At 33.3% G+C, this 18,906-nt stretch overlaps 1 protein-coding gene across 2 annotated transcripts in view; it reads left to right on the forward strand.

The window, feature by feature from the left end:
* The window catches only part of LOC129221132 (kinesin-like protein KIF13A), a 209,222-nt gene that overhangs the window by 168,899 nt on the left and 21,417 nt on the right, over positions 1-18,906 (forward strand). Inside the window, exons 23-33 of one of the 2 annotated variants that reach the window (XM_054855576.1) lie at positions 529-661; positions 1,717-1,960; positions 2,254-2,380; positions 3,244-3,299; positions 3,743-3,870; positions 4,871-5,086; positions 6,332-6,379; positions 7,540-7,593; positions 8,074-8,226; positions 9,167-9,244; positions 9,798-9,993. In XM_054855576.1, the coding sequence (XP_054711551.1) occupies positions 529-661; positions 1,717-1,960; positions 2,254-2,380; positions 3,244-3,299; positions 3,743-3,870; positions 4,871-5,086; positions 6,332-6,379; positions 7,540-7,593; positions 8,074-8,226; positions 9,167-9,244; positions 9,798-9,993 (1,433 nt within the window). The remainder of the gene's footprint in view (positions 1-528; positions 662-1,716; positions 1,961-2,253; positions 2,381-3,243; positions 3,300-3,742; positions 3,871-4,870; positions 5,087-6,331; positions 6,380-7,539; positions 7,594-8,073; positions 8,227-9,166; positions 9,245-9,797; positions 9,994-18,906) is intronic. The other variant, XM_054855577.1, reaches the window with a different exon arrangement.

Genomic DNA, 18,906 nt, shown 5'->3' on the forward strand with positions numbered 1-18,906 from the left:
AAAACTTTAAAATTTTCGTTCAAACGAGTTGTAAATAGTATTCAGAGAAATTCAAGTTAATTTTTAAACTAGTGCTTAAAGTTGAAAAAAAAAGCGTTTTTATTGAAAGTAAACCATTACTAGAATGTTGCATACAAACTGTAATACTAAGGATAACAAAGGTTCCATGAAGAAAGGGGACATTCGAAAGGATTCCATTAACAAACAAATTAAGAAACGCTGCTTTAAAGAATAAAACATCATGAACAACAACAAAGAAACCTGTACGCACAGTACCGTTGAAAACTTCCGAATAGTATATAGTTGTCAGATTCATTAAAGAAACATATGAAAGAAATAAAAGTTCAAACAGTAATAAACCTAAAATGATATTGGAAGTTTAAATGAAAAAAGGACAAATAAGAATTAAATTATACTTAACAAACACAAAGCTGTAATTTTAATTATTTGTTTCATTGTAAAATTAACTTTCATTTCACTCGGTTTTTGTGTGTTACAAATTTTTGCTAGATTTTTCTTTTATTTCAGATGGTCAGAATTGATAAGAAAAATTGAATTGTGGGTTGAAATTCAAGAGCTGAATGATATGGGCGAGTATGCTGCTGTTGAGGTGATACCTAGGCCAGATATTGCAACTGGTGGTGTTTATCAACTGCGGCAGGTAACTTCTTACATTCTTTATTTTTACTTATCATAAATTTTTTTTCAAACATTCAAAGTCTTATTCAAGTCTGCTTCGAATTTCCATCAGCATGATATGTACATTATATTATTGAAAGTTGTGTAAGTTCTGTAAAAACCTTGCGTCATTACATCAAAAATCAAGGTGATGTAGCACGAAGCAGAGCAAATTTGCCTGTACAGCTCATGACGTTTTCTAGAGTGTATAAATTTGGTAGAAGCATTATAATGATTTAAGAATAGCTAATAATAGTATGTTTTGGATTATAAAGACTAGACTGTGACATTAAATAATCGTTGAGGTTCTTGTATAATGTTCAACTGATTAGTATTTTGATCCTCGTTTGATGTAATGCTCATTCTTATATATCATGTCAGTGGTATTAAGTATGGTTTAAGTCATTTTGATCTGGAGTTGATAAATTTTGTTTTAATTGCAACATGTAGTTCAATCAATTTCTTTTTCCTTAGAGGGGTTGTATAACTGTATATGTAATACATATTTTAGATAAATCTTTTTTTTTTTTTTTTGGTAATCTTCAGAGAGGAATTTAAATTTTGTTTCATGCATAATGTATGTTTTAATTCAACTTCTTTTTCTTTAGGGAGGAGACTTTTCATTTTGCTTTCCTAGAAACGCATTTTTTAATGATTTTTTTTTCTCTTTGGAAAGCAAGGGATTTTCATTTTGTTCTTTACTTAATGCATAGTTTACTAAAATTAATTTTTCTTTTTAGAGGGGTATTTTCATTTTGTTCAAGTCGTAATCGATATTTTAACTAAATTTTCTTTCCCTCAGAAAAGGGAATTTTTTTGTTTTGTTCTCCATAATTTGTATCTTATTCACTGTCGCTGCAGGGGATGTCCTATTCAGCACACGCATTAATATTTTATCATGTGTTTTTAGATTATAAATTTCTTCTAAATTCTTCCTCTAATATAGGAAAAACGAAAAAGATTGTGACTTTAATATTTGATTTATATTTTGAAATTTGCTAGTTTGGAATTCTAATAGTTTTTTTATTCTGGTTATAGGGGCAGCAACGTAGAGTTGTTGTGAGAGTGAAACCTGTACACAATTCTGGTACACTGCCAATAATCTGTGAAGCTATCACGAGTGTTTCTATTGGAGGAATTTGTTCTCGTTCGAAACTACAAAAACCTTTAGACTCATATCAAGAAGAAGATTTAACACTTCTAAGAGAAAAATGGTCTGAAGCTTTGATGAAAAGAAGGGAATACTTAGATAGCCAAATACAGAAGATTATCAACAAAAAAGGTTTGTGACTTTTGTTGAAAATGATGAAGAATTTTAAATTTCAAACTAAAAATATGTACTTCATTTACTGTTGCTTTCTTTAAGTAAGATTTTTGTAATTTTAATCTGAAAACACATAAACTTTTGTATAATGTTTAAAGTTTAAGAGTGTAAGTGTTATATCTGCAACAGCCTACATTTTTGTCAACTTCATTGTGATTGCTCAGTTACATGATATTATACACAAGTTTCATGGTTATTTTAAGCAATTAGTTTATTTTAAGCAAGAGTTAACTTAAACTTTCCTTTAATAGATAAAAGTGATCAAGATGTTGAAAGGGAACAGAGCTTAATAGATCAGTGGGTGTGTTTAACTGAGGAGAGGAATACTGTGTTGGTTCCAGCTCCTCAATCTGGTATTCCAGGAGCACCTGCTGACTGGTGAGTATTGTAATGACATATTAGAGCATGCTATTTTCAGTTAGATTTTGGTAAACATTAAGCCATTTTCCATTTTTTACTTTCTTCTATATCTAATATATAGAAGAAAGTATTGGATTCGTGCAAATTTTCGAATTTTGACGGATTTGAACGTTTTGAGGTGTGCTGAGTCCATTTCGACCATTTCTGGAAAATGTCTATGTGTGTGTGTGTGTCCATGTCACGTATGTGTGTGACCAGTTTTTTGTGGCCACTCGACAGCAAAAACTACCGCATGAAATCAAACGAAATTTGGTACACATATGTGCCCCTATGTGAACTTGTGCACATTGGTTTTTGACACGAATTCCACCAAGGGGGTGGAGCAATGCGACATTTCTTGAGTTATGTGTGTCTGCTATTCCTCAAGAAATAACTGGTGGAATTGAACAAAATTTGGTCCATATGTTGCCCTTAACAGAAACAGATGCTGATAAATCGTAATAGACTGTCGTCTGCGTATTTTTCGTGATTTGAATTGTATTGGAAATATTATCTCAATGATTTAAAAATTTTAACTGTTTCCATCTTATGTTTGTTAACAAATAAAATATTTGTAATTAATTCAAGCAAGACTTTTAAAATACCTTTCAATTTTTGCTCTTTGCTTTGCATTTGTAATAATTCAGAAATTGGGATGGTCCTCAAGTTTTTTGTGTGTGTAATTTTATTTTTTCTGGGAATATTGCTTTCTCCTCAAGCATGGGGAGGGGGGTCAGAATTCATTAGAAATATGGTGAAGAAAGTTTTGAGATGGCCACAACATACTAGTTAGTGTTAGCAGAATGTGTATTAACTGATTATAGAAAATGTTTTTACTCTAGGGATCCACCAATGGGGATGGAGAAGCATATTCCTGTTATTTTTCTTGATCTAAATGGTAAGTTAGTTATTTCCTTGTAATTGTTTCTTTTGTATTTCATGGTAGAATGTAGTTAGTGTTTTTATTTTAAATTTGAGATCTTCCTCAGCAGATCAAAATAATTTTAATGATGTTAAGTTTTTAAGTAATTTAATGACATTTTTTTAGCGTATAGCATCATTAGAATGCAAAAGCAAGGTAACAATGCTAAGGCTTCCCCCACACCACCCCATTAAGCAACCTATATGTTGTGAAGCTCTCAAACGTCATTTTAATCTCAAATCTTTATAACTATATATCCCATCGTAATAGACTGTTGGAAGTTATGTAAAATACTAAAGTTATTGTGAAACCAAGAATTTGTCTTTAATGGACATTGAATCTAATATGAATTATAATGAAATACTACAAAAGAGCTATAAGAGAAATAAATTGTTATTTTCCCCCTCCTTTTATTTTAGCTGATGACATGAGTGTGCCAGTCAAAGGTGATGCGGAAATCCGTATTGCCGGAGCCAATTCCATCCTTCCAAAAGAACATGGCAGCCAATCATTCAACCTTCCAATTGTTAAATATTGTGAGAAAGAAGTAAGAATGCCAGTTACTTTTAAATTCAAATTTTGTGTTTGTTTTGATTGCAAGTTACTCCGCATAAAGTGTTTTGAAATTAACTACCGAAAATGCAAGACATGCTAAATTGTGTCATAATAGTAATATCTCATAAAATGATGTTTAGCAGTGTTCTATTGCAGTTCTAGTGCTTGAATATGTCACATTGTCATGAATTTGAAAATTAGCCAATCAAGTTAGGCATTTTAGTTTTGCACAGACAAGGCAGATGTCTCATTCAACAGGTCATATCTTACATTATAGGCTGTCCATGAATGATCTATGGCTTTGAAGGAGGGAGCGGGGTTCATGAAATTGTGACAATTTTCAACAAGAGGGAGGGAGGGTGTAACCAGAATTATAACAGTCTTTTTTATTAGAATATGTTAATTAAAAGATGTGACAAAGGGGAGGGGAAAGATCAAGAGTGGCACTTCGTGACAAAAAAAGAGGGGGGAGGGGTCAAAAATAGTGAAGAAACATGTGACATTTGTGGACAGCCTCTACGTGGATCGGTTTGGGTTTTTGCTTTTTCAACAGACATTAGTGTCAGTCAGAGAGTGCGGAGCATGTTCTCAGGGCAACTTGCAGAGTGGCCATGGTGGCCTGATCTGTAAGGCATCGGACTTGTGACCGGAGGGACCCAGGTTCGATACTAGCATGTTGAATATCCACCCTCTTCAATGGGGGACGTTAAATATGCTCATGGTCATAAAGCTCTCCAAGTGAAACAATACCCTTGGGGGTGCTGGGCCAGGGATTTCTCCGCTTCCGGTCTGGATAAAAAAATCAGAGCTGTCTTCAGTGTCCCATTCAACTGGTTAAACCACAAATAGTGGTAGGTGCGGGGGACCCTGTAGTGAAGAGTGGCAATCTTGCAGTTTCATTTTGAACACTTTAACAATTATTTCCTGTATTGCAAAGAATTCTCTATTTTGTATGTAAAATAATTTGACCTCAATTTCTTTCTTTCGCACAGGTATGTGCAACGGCAGCTTGGGATTCCTCCATCCACGATTCAATTCATCTAAACCGAGCCACTTCCCCCAACGACCGCATCTACCTGATATTAAAAGCATCTGTCCGTCTAAGTCATCCTGCCACAATGGATGTAATGCTGCGAAAGCGCCTTGCCATCAATGTTTATAAGAAACAGTCCATAGCCGACAAGATAAAGAAAAAGATTGTTCGCCAAGTGAGCTGGGTTTTCAGATTTCAAAGAGAAAGAAACGTGTTTTCTGTGTTCTTATTATTTTTATTGTTGCTGGTTAAAAACATATTTTCCTTTCGATTTTAAAATTAACAAACATTAATAGGCCTAAGTCTTCAAAAAAAAAAATTTTTTTTTTTGAACTTTGTTTTTAATTCTGAAATCTTAAATTGAATTTTACTGAAGATTTTTGCTTTCCAACGTAAATTTGATTAAATTTTGCATAAAATATTTGTTAATATATTTACTTCGTGTAAATTTTATTGCATTGCAGATAGAAAAAAATGTGCATTTAAATGTTAATATTTTAGGAAAAATATAGCAAATGTACCTATTAATTACTTATAACTTTGATGGAAGATTTTTTTTTCCAAATCCCTTTGCTACTTCTTGTATTCCCTTTTTGACTGATATGTTTTTGAGTTTAAAATTAGTTCTAATTTTCTTGATATTATGGATTGTTTTATTTCCTTCTGAACATTAGTAAAACAAAAGGTCAAAGTTAATAAATAAATACATATATCAGTCATTTATTTAGCCAGCAAATTTTTCTTTGTGTAATGTTACTTCATTAAAATTTAAAGACTAAATGTGTGGTTTTAAATGCGTTAAACATGATTCAATGTTCTGAATTACCACAATATATATTTAACCATTGTTTTTTTTAATGAATTCAATTTTTTAATAGCAGATAAGGAGCTTTTTAGCCTTGAAAATGACCTCTACTCTTTTTTTTTTTTGAACATTATTTTGTTTTAGTTTGTTGCAAAATATTTCATTAGTTTATAAAAAATTACTCAAAGGTTTGTCTTTCTGTTATTTTATTTTTTTAAACAATTAAAGACCTAAGGCTAAAATTATTTAAAACAAAATAACATTTTCCATCCTTTATTAATAAAATTATTTAAAACAAAATAACATTTTCCATCCTTTATTAATAAAGTATAGTTTGCTCAGAATACTTCATAAATTCCTCTAGATTTTATTTACTTACTTATAATTAACAGTATTTACAGACTTATAATTAGTCATTACTTGCATACTGATATTTAACAGTGAAAAATATGGTACTAAGTTTCATGTGTTATTCATGTAAATTCTGCTCAATTGCCTGCTTTTACCCCCATGTATGAAATGGTTTGGGACTCTTGACTTGCACAATGTGAAGTGAAGGCGCTCACTTATTTTTTTCAGCTTCCTTATTATTTTGTTTTGTCATTATTTTTTTAGTGTCTGTGGGGGCACCTGTATATTCAGGGTCAAACTGAAAACTACCTAGTAAGTGCTCCTTCATAACCAATAGCACTTCTTTCTGGGAAGCTGGTGAACTTTCTCTCCTTCTCCTTTGACTTTGGTTGGGAAAATAATATGGTTCCTAATTAACACCTAACTCAGTCCAACTAACACCTTTTATTTTCTTAAAAATGTACTTGAAGTAGTGTTCTGTGAAATGCCGCATTCAATATATTTGAAATAGATATCAGTGAAATGATTTGTTGTGATTTTTGTAATCTTTAGCCACTGTTTATTTTTAAAAAAAAAATCATGCTATGTATGTTTTGATCAAACATTGCTAATAGTAATATTGTATATTGCCTAACTATAGTTGGGGCAGAGCTAACTTGGTAGCATTGATAAGGTTACGAAGCTATTTGCTGTCAGGTTATTTTTGTCCCATCTATAAACTGGCCTCTTTCTGTCTTTTAACCCCCAGTTAAAAACAAATCGCTGTTCCGGTGGAACATTGATGAAACTTCAAAAAGTGTAATTTTGCAGGAGAACCAAATATATGAAATTATTTTATTCATTGCCCTATACAATAAACATAGTTGAGCTACTGCCCTGGTTGCAAAAAATTGAAAAACAAATCTGTCAGTGTTCTTCCAAATAACCACATTTGGACCCAGTGACAACAGTAACTCATTTTCAATTTATTTTGCAGTCAATGTTTAACCGGAACAGCAAAATGTATTTTTAACGTTATGTGTTGCCTTAATCAGCAATGCTTTCCAATTTTTTTTCCTCAGAATTTAAACAGTCAATCAAGGTTACTTTTTCCTAGTTTTGTTCCTTAAGACTTAAGTCAAACAGCTTGTACAACCTTAATCTTGTCAAATATCATTTTAGTAGAATACTATGATTGGCACGTTGCTTATTATTCTTTTTATGTTTTTTTTCTTTTTTCGTTTGATGACCTAATCTCAGAATTTGATTATAGTAGCTGCTTTTTATATCTTATTTTGCTTTACAATATTTTTGTACTCATTTGTTTCTATCTTGTCATCAGTGTTTTTATTATTTATGCTGCTCAAAATTTTGTATTAAAAAATTAATGTACTTCCTTTTAGAAAACTATCATTTTATATATTTTAGAGGAACCATGAATAATTTTTTTTTGACTAAATTGCTCTTATTTTTAACTCTCAATTTTCTTTCAGGATTCTCTTTTGCTTACTGGTGTAACATATGAAGTTGTCTCAAATATACCAAAGGTATTTGAACTTGTTTTATATTAGTTCTTGCTTTTGTCATGACATTTAAAAATTATTTTTCATAAAAATGAGATGAGCTAGCTTGGGTGCAATTTTGTGTCAATCTTGGAACTATTTTTCAAAACCAGTGTTTAACAAATTCCAGATCTACTTGTCCAGTCCAGTTCACTCTTGTTTTACTTTTCTGTCTCTCATTGTTTCACTATAATATCATTTCAAAGTTAGGAGTTCTTTCTAAAATTTTGTATATTATAATAAAATAACAATTACAATATTGTTTAAAAAAAAAAAACTATTTTATGAGTATTAGAATTGTACTCCCTGGTGATTTATATCTGAGTTAAATTTCTTCCTAATGAATTATTTGAATAATAATGGAACAATAGTTTTTTGAAATTTATCATGCATTAAATATTTTTTTTGTTTTTTGCATTCTGAGCTCTGTAGTATTACTTAAGAAAACCCGATTTTGCTCTTTAGGCTTCTGAAGATCCAGAAAACCGTGAGATGCTTGCTCTCATGGCTGCTTCTGGCGAAGATGCTCACACAAATGATGGAGAGAGTTATATTGAAAAGTATACTCGAGGTGTGTCGGCCGTGGAAAGCATTTTAATGTTAGATAGGCTACGACAGGTAATTTTTGTTTGTTTTATTTTTTGTTTTCACGTTATTGATTGACATTTTGGAGGATTTCAATCTGAAATGCTCTTTAAATACATTTATAAAACAAAATGCAGTGAGGTGTTTCTTTAAATTTATTTTTAAAATCCAATATTATATAAGTTGCTATTATTTCTGTACTTTAGAGTCAGAATAACCAAAGTCGAGTTCTGACCAAATTGTGCAAAGATACAAATACAAACCTGATAATCAGCAACAGGCTCTATCCCCACCTCGGCTGTTCTTAGTCAATTTATCAATCACCAATGAAGATCAAGAGCCTTCTTAAAACTGTTCACCTCTTTGCATTGCAAGTAACAAGTGCTTTCGCTAAGTTATGTCAAAGGCTTGTAACCAGAGATTTGGCTAGATATTTTTTCAATGCATAAAAATTGTCCTTCACTTTTTAAAGAAGTTAAATTCAGTTTAAAGAAGCAATGTACAAAAAAAAACCCAGCAAAGACTATAATTGTTATCAATTCCATTGAAAACTAATAGTCAAAGGATGAAGAAGATGGATAGAGACATATGCTGTTTTAATTGTAAACATTTAGAATGATTGACATTTTGTATTTAAAAAAATAAATCATTCAACACAACAAATATTTAAAAGATTCCAATTGTTTTTTATCCCACAATGCAGAGTCATAATTCAAAATACAAAACGTAAAAATACTCTTGATTACATTTTTGATGCGTATTTTCCGTTTTCAGCGAGTGAAATACACTTGTGGAGATATTAAAAATATCTCTGCTTAGAACCCCGTTTAATTAGTAATTTTTCATAGTTTCTAGTTCCATGCTAAATAAATGTTTTAAAATTTGTAAATGGTATTTAAAACCACAATTTTATACAAAAACACAGTGCACCCCCTCCTCTTTTTACACTAATAAAATTATGTGATATTTTTAGGAGGTAGCTGTAAAAGAACTCCTGGCTGCTCAAGGGAAACCCCTTAGGAAAACTGCTAGTGTGCCAAATATTGCTCATGTAAGTTGTATGCACAATCTTTTTTTGTTTATTAAATATCAGTCTTGAATTTGATTATTTTTTTATGCTTGCTGGAGTTATATGAAAACTAATTATGTACTTTACTTAATTTACTTTCATGCTTGTGACTCTATGACTGAAGATAATTCTTTAAAAAAAAAAAAATAAAATAAATATTTTGTCATATGCTCACACACATTATTGTTCTAGAATCAGATTTTTAATTCTAACTTTTATGATGCGTAATCAATAAAATTTGCTTCAGTTCAACTTTAATTGCAGTACATTGATTTTTTTGTAAAAGTAATGTCATAGATGTGAGATATTAAAAATAAAAATCACTCTTTTTGTTGAATGCTTGTTTATTATTTTATTTAAACATGTAATGCTGTTACTTAGGTGAGATTTTAGCATTGTTTTAATCGAGCAGCCGAATTTAAGTAATGTTTACTTTATTTAAATTTTTAAAGTTTTGCAACCATCTGCTTTGTTGTGCTACAAGGTTTATTAGTTGTTATTTTTGTTCTGTTGACTTATTAAATATTTCTTGAAGGTTCTGAGGATTGAACAGCGGCTGGACACCACTTTCCCTCAAAGAATGGATCCCAGCTCTAGAGCCGACTCTGCCTGTGAATTAAGTATGCAATCTCCTAATGATGCATCCAGCCCACTGACAAGTACCCCGTTTGGAAAGGAAAAGCCTTCGATAAGCAATGGGGAATCCCCTGTTGCTTCAGCATATGGTCTAAGTAAGAAACACAATTTTATAGTTTATTTGCTGTATTGTCCGTTAATTTGTTTTGCTTAGAATTTTGTTGCAATGTATGTATTTCTTTTAGTTACGCTGGAATCTTAATTATACGATTTTTGGTGTTCGTGAAACATTACACCAAGACATTTCTGCTTCCATATGCTATTCTGTGTTCAAATTTTATTGAAGTTCAATATAAAGAAAGTAAACTCAAACATTTCTGCTGGTGTTTGGGAATACATGCTAATTTATGTGTGAATACCTGAACAAAAATTAGTGAGTCCTTATTTTAAACAATATTTAAATAGTAAATGAATGAGTTTGGTTAAAAATCCATACAATACACTGTGATCATTTTTATTGATATAAATTAGTCAAGGGCTACAGGGGAAGAAACTGCATTTTGTGATAAAATTTTGAAACTTGGCATGTTGGTAGACATTGTATATACAAATATTTTAAGAACTGGAGACATTCCTAATCCCCCCCCCCCCCAAACCCTCCTGGCGGCCATTTTTGGTCCAAAACCGAAAATGGCATTTTTTTTAAAAAAAATTATTATAATTTTTTAAATCATTGGTTGTATCACTCCATAGATGTTAATTATATTTTTTACCGTTTAAAGCTCCATTAAACGTCTCATTTCAGAAATAACTTCACAAAAAGTGGTTTAAAAAAAATGATATTTTAAATTGTAAATTATCTGACGTGAATTTTCCACCCTCGTAACTGAATCACTGGTTCCTGAATTTAAAGATACATTATATTAGGGTTATACCAAAGTAGGGTTCCGGTTATCCAAACTATAATTGCCCAAACTGTCCAATTATCCGGTCATGATGCACCTCGTTTCTTATGACTGAGCACGCATAATCAAAACTATTTCCAAAGGGTATAAGAGAATAAGGACTTGAAGGAAAATTAGTAAAATTAATGTCAAGACTACATAATTCTAATAGAAAGAAATTTAAAGTTTGAATTTAAATTTTTTTCTTCTTACTACTATTATTACAATTGTTGCTGTTGTTAATTCTCCATTACCCGATTGATTGCTAGTAAGCTTTTACTCATTTTATGAGAAAAAAAAACATACCTGAAGTGTATAATAAAATGTCTCTAACTACTTCTTACAAAAAGATTCACATTGATCCAATGAGAAGGCACACCACTTTTGACAGAGAAGTTTTTGTAACTTAAAAATCTGAGAAAGAAAGCATTATCCCAATGTTCAAATTTTGGAGCACCGTATTAAAGCTGGGGCTTTTAATATTAATGTTAATTAGATCACAGCTTTCAACCAGCTTTAATATCTTTACTGAAACTTTGAACGAGTTGATTCTAATTGGTCTATCACAGATCCAACTGCGTTAAGAAGTTGAATGTTGGTTGGTCTTGAAGTTATCGATTTAGTTACACATTTTGAAAAAGTTAGCTCAACTCATTTAAAGAAATGCTGTATATGCGCATTGAAGAAATGTTAAGTTTCCAAAGCCTGTTTTCAAGAAGAGTCGGGCCTTAAGAGGAATATCTGAACATGGAAATCCATTTTTAGAAGCAACGAAAGAATTGTTCTCATTAGAGACGAATATAGCAGTAGATGAAAAATACGTGGAGCAACTCATGAAGATTGGGTGAGTTAGGAAAAAAACAGTTACAACAAATTCATAGAGAGAAGAAATGTGACTCAAAAGTCACTTCATATTCATGAGTAGAAAAAAAAAACTTTTCAGTCTTTCATTTTTACAGAAAAAACAGTAAGTCTGTTTAATGAAAAGATTAAAATTCGATGCAAATTCTTTTCAAAGCTTTTCATTATTTGCAATATCATACATTTAAACCTGGATGAATTTTTCCTCTATAAAAGTCAACCTCACCCTCATCGATTTCAATACATGGAGCTCTTTGAACGGGAAATAAGTATAGTCATTAACATTCCTGCTCAATGAATTAAGTAATCAGGGCCGGATTTGGAAGTGTGGAGGCCCCGGGGCAACGAAGGAGTGGAGGCCCCTAATCAGGGTTCGAAAAGATCATCATATTGTCGAAAGTATCCGATACTTTGATATATAGCCAAATATTTTGATAAATATGTGTATATCCGATATTTTTGACCCGTGAAAGTTAGGATATTTTGTAAAAATTTTATTGTGGGGGCCCCTTTGTTGTGAAGGCCCTGGGGCAGTAGCCCCGCCTGCCCTCCCCTAAATCCGGCCCTGTAAGTAATAGTATTCCTACTGATGAAGACTACTCAAGAGAACACGAAAACGAATTGAGATGGGTTGCTGAAGATGAAAATGATGAATGCCAATTTTAGAATAAGTGCAGAGATACATTGTGATGCTATTGTATATGATGATTCTTTTCATCATTCACATAAAACGACCTAGGACCGATTTTTTTTTTTTTTTTTTGTTGGAGTATCTGCTGTCTATTTAGGATACAGATAGGAATGCGAGAAAGATATCTGGACGATGCTTGTCCGTTCAATTTAGGTAACGTTTAAACTGATACAGAGAACATCTTATTTAAAATAATTCTTATTTTATTTACATTATGTACAAATGCCGCTTCTTGGCTAGCAAACAACTGAAGATAATATAATGGAATCATTGAGTGAATATAATGCTTTAAATTAAGGTTGTTCATACAAATTCATAGTCCTTGGACGTTATAAAGAGTAAATGAAAGGGTTACTTTCCGGTGGTTCCAGTCCGTGGTATGAAGAATACTGTTGAGGTTGACCTTTCCCGAACTAAAGTAGAAGGGCCGGTTATGCTCCAGCGACCTATGGATTATGCGCAAACAGCGGCTTGTAGGAAATACCTCGAAACAGTCCACTCGAATACTGCCTGGGCTATGAACGAACTGAAGACGACCACACACAGCGCAACTCGCGCTTTTATCCAATTCAATGCGTATGACGTTGAATCTCCTAATTTGCATTTCGGGGCGGAGACTCTCCATGCTCCCCCGCGTTGGATGAAAATCCAAAATTAAATTCTTCATACGGCAAGGCCACTATTTTCGTAATTGATCGTTTGTAGACAGCCGATGAGGTTTTCACGTCGACGACTCGCACTAAACCATCATCTCCAGGGTAGACTTTAGTTATTCGGGCGAGACACCAATGCAGAGGCGGCCGGTTCTCCTCCCTCAGCAGCACCAGTTGACCCACTTTGACGTTTGAAGTCGCCTTACGCCACTTGCATCTCTCTTGCATCTCTGTTAGGAACTCTTGAGACCATCTGTTCCAGAACCTGTTACGAATACATTGCACTACTTTCCATCTACAAGAAAAAGCAGAATTAGTTTCAGCAGAATATTGTTCAGGAAAAGACAGAAGGGGTGCACCTATTAAAAAGTGCCCTGGTGTAAGAGGCTGTAAGTCCATCGGGTCAGCAGACAAAGGGGTTAAAGGCCTGCTATTTAAACATGCTTCTATTTGAATCAATAAGGTTGAAAGTTCTTCGAAATTAAGAATAGTAGAATTAGACGCCTTGATTAAATACTTTTTCACAGTCTTAATGTTAGATTCCCATAATCCCCCAAAGTGAGGAGTAATGGGAGGGATGAAATGCCAGTTTATGTTTTCTTCTGTGGCATAGTTTTGAACATCTTCTGAAGAACAAATAATAGCTTGAGCATTTAAGTAATTTCTTGCGCCCTTGAAATTTGTCGCGTTGTCACTAAAAATATCAGAAGGCTTTCCTCTTCTTCCAATGAATCTGCGAAGGCAAGCCAAAAAGGCTCCCGTGCTTAAATCCGATACAACTTCTAGATGTATTGCTTTAGTAGTAAAGCACACGAATAATGCGATATAGCTTTTCAAAGTTACTTTTGACCGCTTAAGATTCGGTTTTGTAATTACTGGACCAGCGAAATCTAATCCACATTTTGAGAAGGCTCGAGCAGGAATTACCCTTTCTTTGGGTAAGTTTCCCATTAGCTGCTTTGAATTTAAAGAATTAGCTTTTAAGCATACGATACACTTTCGAATAATATTTCGAACAGCATTCCGACCTGATATAATCCAAAAATTTTCTCGAATCAAGAATAGAGTTGTTTGAACACCAGCATGCATAGCTTTTTGATGAAAGTACTCGATTAAAAGTTTTGAAAAATGATGATTTCTTGGAAGCAAAATTTGATGTTTTTGATCTTCACGCAAATTTGAATGTTTCAGTCTGCCCCCCACTCTTAGAATTAAATTTTCATCAAGAAAAGGACTGAGTGGTAAAAGTTTGTGTGTTGAAGGTAGCGACTGGTTGTTTTTCAATTTACGTATTTCTAATTTGAATTCTTCATCTTGTACAATTTTAATCACCCGAGAAATAGCTTCCGATTTTTCTTCAGATGTTAAAAACCCAAACTTGCGCTTTTCTGCAATAGTTTTACAGTTCTTTATGAACCTCAAACACCAAGCCGTAATTCTAATTAGCTTAACATAACTTGAATAATTTTGAATGAATGGACTTGACTCTACTTTCAAACAACCGAGTACGCTCTCCGATTCTTCTTGTTCTTGATCCGATTCTTTAACGGGGTGAAAAAACGCGCTTGAATTAATGCTAAAATTTGGGTCAGAAAGCCAAACTGGACCTTTCCACCAAAGTTTATGTTCTTTTAACTTAGATGGCAGAATCCCTCTGCTGGCGCAATCCCCTGGGTTATCTTCACTTCTTACGTGAAACCAATTTTCAACCGGGGTTAGTTTTTGAATTTCTGATACTCGATTTGCGACAAATACTTTCCATCTACGCGATTCCGATTTTATCCAGTCTAAAACGATTTGCGATTCTGTATAAAAGTAATCGAAATCTGTTACAATCAAAAGTCTATTCTTAATACTTTTATACAAACGACTCAATAATACTGCAGAACAAAGTTCTAATCTTGGTAAAGTAATTTTCCTTAAAGGAGCAACTCTAGTTTTCGCTACTAGAAAACTGACTTTAATTTCACCGTTTTCCAAACGGAAGCGTAAATAAATTACTGCCGAGTAAGCTTTTTGAGACGCATCACAAAATGCATGAATTTCAACGGATTTTGAAATTGAACATTTATCTTTCAAACTTCGCGGCATTTTAATTTCTTTCAAATGCATAAGTTCCGATGCGAATTTTTGCCATTTGCTCATAATCTGTTCTGGTAAATTTTCATCCCAGCCTATTTTCTCGGACCACAGTTCTTGAATTAAAAGTTTTGCTAGTAGGGTTGTTGGTGCTAGAAATCCTAGTGGATCATAAATTTTAGCGATATTGGAAAGTAATTGACGTTTATTCTTTACTTCGCTTGGTGACTTGATTTGCATTCTAAAGTAATCTGTGATAGGATCCCACTCAATACCCAGTACCTTAATAGAGTGTTCTTCCCCCAGTTCTTTAGGATAAATAGTCGCTTTTAAGTCTTCGGGCAAGAATTCTATTACCTTCGGGTCATTTGATAACCACTTACGCAAAGTAAACCCACCTTTTTTCATTAATTCATTCATTTCAAGGACGATATTTCGAGCCTCTGATGTTGAATCTGCGCCTGTAAGTAGATCATCCATATAGAAATCTGTTTTTACGATTTCTGCAGCTTTAGGGAATAAAGATTGCTCATCTGCAGCAAGTTGCTGAATAGTCTTTACTGCTAAATAAGGTGCACATGCAGTGCCGTATGTGACTGTTAAAAGCCTGTAATCTTTGATTTCACTAGTTGAATCGGTTCGCCAAATAATTCTTTGGAAGTCACAATCTTCCTTAGACACTGTTATCATTCTAAACATTTTCTCAATATCCGCGGTTAGTGCGATTGAATGAGTTCTGAAATTCATTAGAATAAAACTTAAATCTAACTGAAGTTTAGGACCCTTGTGTAGAATATCGTTTAGGGATATGTTTTCTGACGATTTTGCAGAAGCATCGAATACTACTCTAAGTTTAGTAGTTGTGCTTTGCTCTCGAATCACACCATGATGAGGCATGTAAAAAGATTTAGAATTTAGCTTTTCATTTTCGGGTACTAACTCCATGTGATTTAAAGCTATGTATTCTTGCATAAAACCCTTGTAACGTACAGCAAGAATTTTGTCTTTTTCAAATTTCTTTTCTTGAGATAGAAACCTCGAAACGGCTTTAGTCCTGGACTCGCCCAAGTCAATTTCCCTTTTAAAAGGTAACTTTACTGTATATTTTCCACTAATATCCCGTTTAGTTGTGTTTTCGTAGAATTGTTCGCATGTAATTTCCTCGCTGTTTAAATTGTCCTTGTCTTCGTTTGGAATTGAATCCAACTCCCAGAACTTTTGGAGGGTTAAATCCAATTCTTGATTTACATCATGATGAAATGTGTAACTATTAGATTTTGGAGAATATGATGAAATCTTTCCCATCAGCAACCAACCCAATTTAGAATCTAATGCACCCGGAGCATTATGTTTATTTTTTATTTGTTCACCTTCTATCAGGTCTAGAAAAACATCAGCACCGATTATTATGTCCACTGGTCTGGAAATGTGGAACTGCGGATCTGCTAGTTTTAAACTTTTAAGATGAGGCTAATTTACATTGGTCATATTGCAGTTGGGTAAATCAATAGTAAGGTTTTTAACAACCAATGCATCCATAAAGAATTTATTTGAATTGAAATAGGGTGTGAATTCTAATTTTACCATTTTACTTGATTGACTTGTGATTGAATTTCCTATTCCCTTTATGGTGCAATTACAAGTAGCTGAATTAAGACCCAACTGCTGAAAACAATCTTCCGATATTAGAGAATTTTGAGACCCACAGTCGATAAGAGCTCTACAGTCCTGATAACCACCCATAACATCTTTTACTTTAATCATGGCTGTGGTTAATAGTGTTTTCTCAGAGTTATTGGTACCCGAAAGAGATACCGCATTAGAATCATGTTGCACAGTTTGTGATAAATCAGAATTTGAATTTTCCTTCTTCGAGTTTAATTCCGTTTCATGAGTACTAGATTTATTCGACTGACAATGCAGTAAAGTATGATGCTTTCTTGAACATACCCTGCAATGCATTGTTACTTTACAATTGTAAACATCATGATTTTCTCTTAAACAATTAAAACACAGTTTGCGTTTTTTAACGAATTCTAGTCTATCCCGGAAGTTCAATCCCGAAAACTTTGGACATCTAAATATCGTATGATTAGAATTGCAGTATGTGCAATTAATGGCTTTTGCAAATGCAGCTTTATTAGATGTTGTGTTAGTATAAGTAAGCGTTTGAGCTTTAGATTTTTCTTCCTTCGCGTAATCTTTTGATGAGTGTAAACTTCTAGCATTTAATTCTAAGAATTGCATGAATTTCTGATAAGAAGGAAACTCGTCACTTTCTAAAGTTAACTCCCACTGTCTTCTTATGTTTTCGTCTAGGCGTTTCTGAAGGAAATGTATCAGTATAATTTCCGATAGTTTGTTCAGTTTCAAACCTAACGTGTTCAAATTGCGCACCGATTCATTGCAACAGTCAATCATTTCATGCAGAAATTTTGAAGACATTTTACCCGACTTAATATTGAATATCTTTGTGCATAAGGAATATGCGAGTTCCCGCTTATTATCATAGCGGTTTGAAAGTGTTTCCCATGCTTGAGCGTAATTTGCTTCAACAACAGGAAAACCTTTAATTAATCTGTGTGCGTTTCCCGATACAGCAGCATTTAAATATTGCAATTTTTGACAATTGGTTAATGCTTTGTTTGAACCTATAGCTGAGGTAAAAACTTGCTTAAAACTTATCCAGTTTTGAATATCCCCGTCAAATGTGGGCAAATTGAATTTCGGCAGTTTTAGATTAGGTTTGGGCTCTACCGTTTGACTAACGGTTCGACTAGCACTTTCTTCCGTTGGTTTAAGATCTGAAAGTATTCTTTGAATTTGACTTTTAATGCTATGAATTGATTTCTTAGCTTTACTAAAATTCTCGTAATCACCGGTCTCTTCATCGCTTTCATTTACCATTACTTCTAATATTACGTTGTTTAAAATATCTTCTGTGTCTTCTAATTCCGACAATAAATTTTCCTATAGCAAGATATCTGTATTTGGTTTAGCAATAAAGTCATTTAGCATTGATTCGAATCTATACACTTCTTTTAAATGTAACTTAAACTTAGCTTGAGCTACTTGCAGTTTTTTGGCCATATTAACAGATTAAAGCAGTTTTAATACTTGAATTTTCAAAAAATCAGTTTGCTACTAACCAAGAAGGGTACTCCGGCTCGACGGACCATCTGATGGACGATGCTTGTCCGTTCAATTTAGGTAACGTTTAAACTGATACAGAGAACATCTTATTTAAAATAATTCTTATTTTATTTACATTATGTACAAATGCCGCTTCTTGGCTAGCAAACAACTGAAGATAATATAATGGAATCATTGAGTGAATATAATGCTTTAAATTAAGGTTGTTCATACAAATTCATAGTCCTTGGACGTTATAAAGAGTAAATGAAAGGGTTACTTTCCGGTGGTTCCAGTCCGTGGTATGAAGAATACTGTTGAGGTTGACCTTTCCCGAACTAAAGTAGAAGGGCCGGTTATGCTCCAGCGACCTATGGATTATGCGCAAACAGCGGCTTGTAGGAAATACCTCGAAACAGTCCACTCGAATACTGCCTGGGCTATGAACGAACTGAAGACGACCACACACAGCGCAACTCGCGCTTTTATCCAATTCAATGCGTATGACGTTGAATCTCCTAATTTGCATTTCGGGGCGGAGACTCTCCAATATCATTTTGGAGAAAATGGTTTGCTTCCTGAGAACTGGATCAGTTTCATCCGGAATGCAGATAAGAAGATAGAATTGTTCTTCATGATTGCACTGCCTATACCGTCTTGTTTTGCTCTTAATGATTCAACAGTGATTTTCATTGAATACAACAGCTC

Source organism: Uloborus diversus, chromosome 4, assembly GCF_026930045.1.
Source record: "Uloborus diversus isolate 005 chromosome 4, Udiv.v.3.1, whole genome shotgun sequence".
Taxonomy (NCBI): Eukaryota; Metazoa; Arthropoda; class Arachnida; order Araneae; family Uloboridae; genus Uloborus; species Uloborus diversus.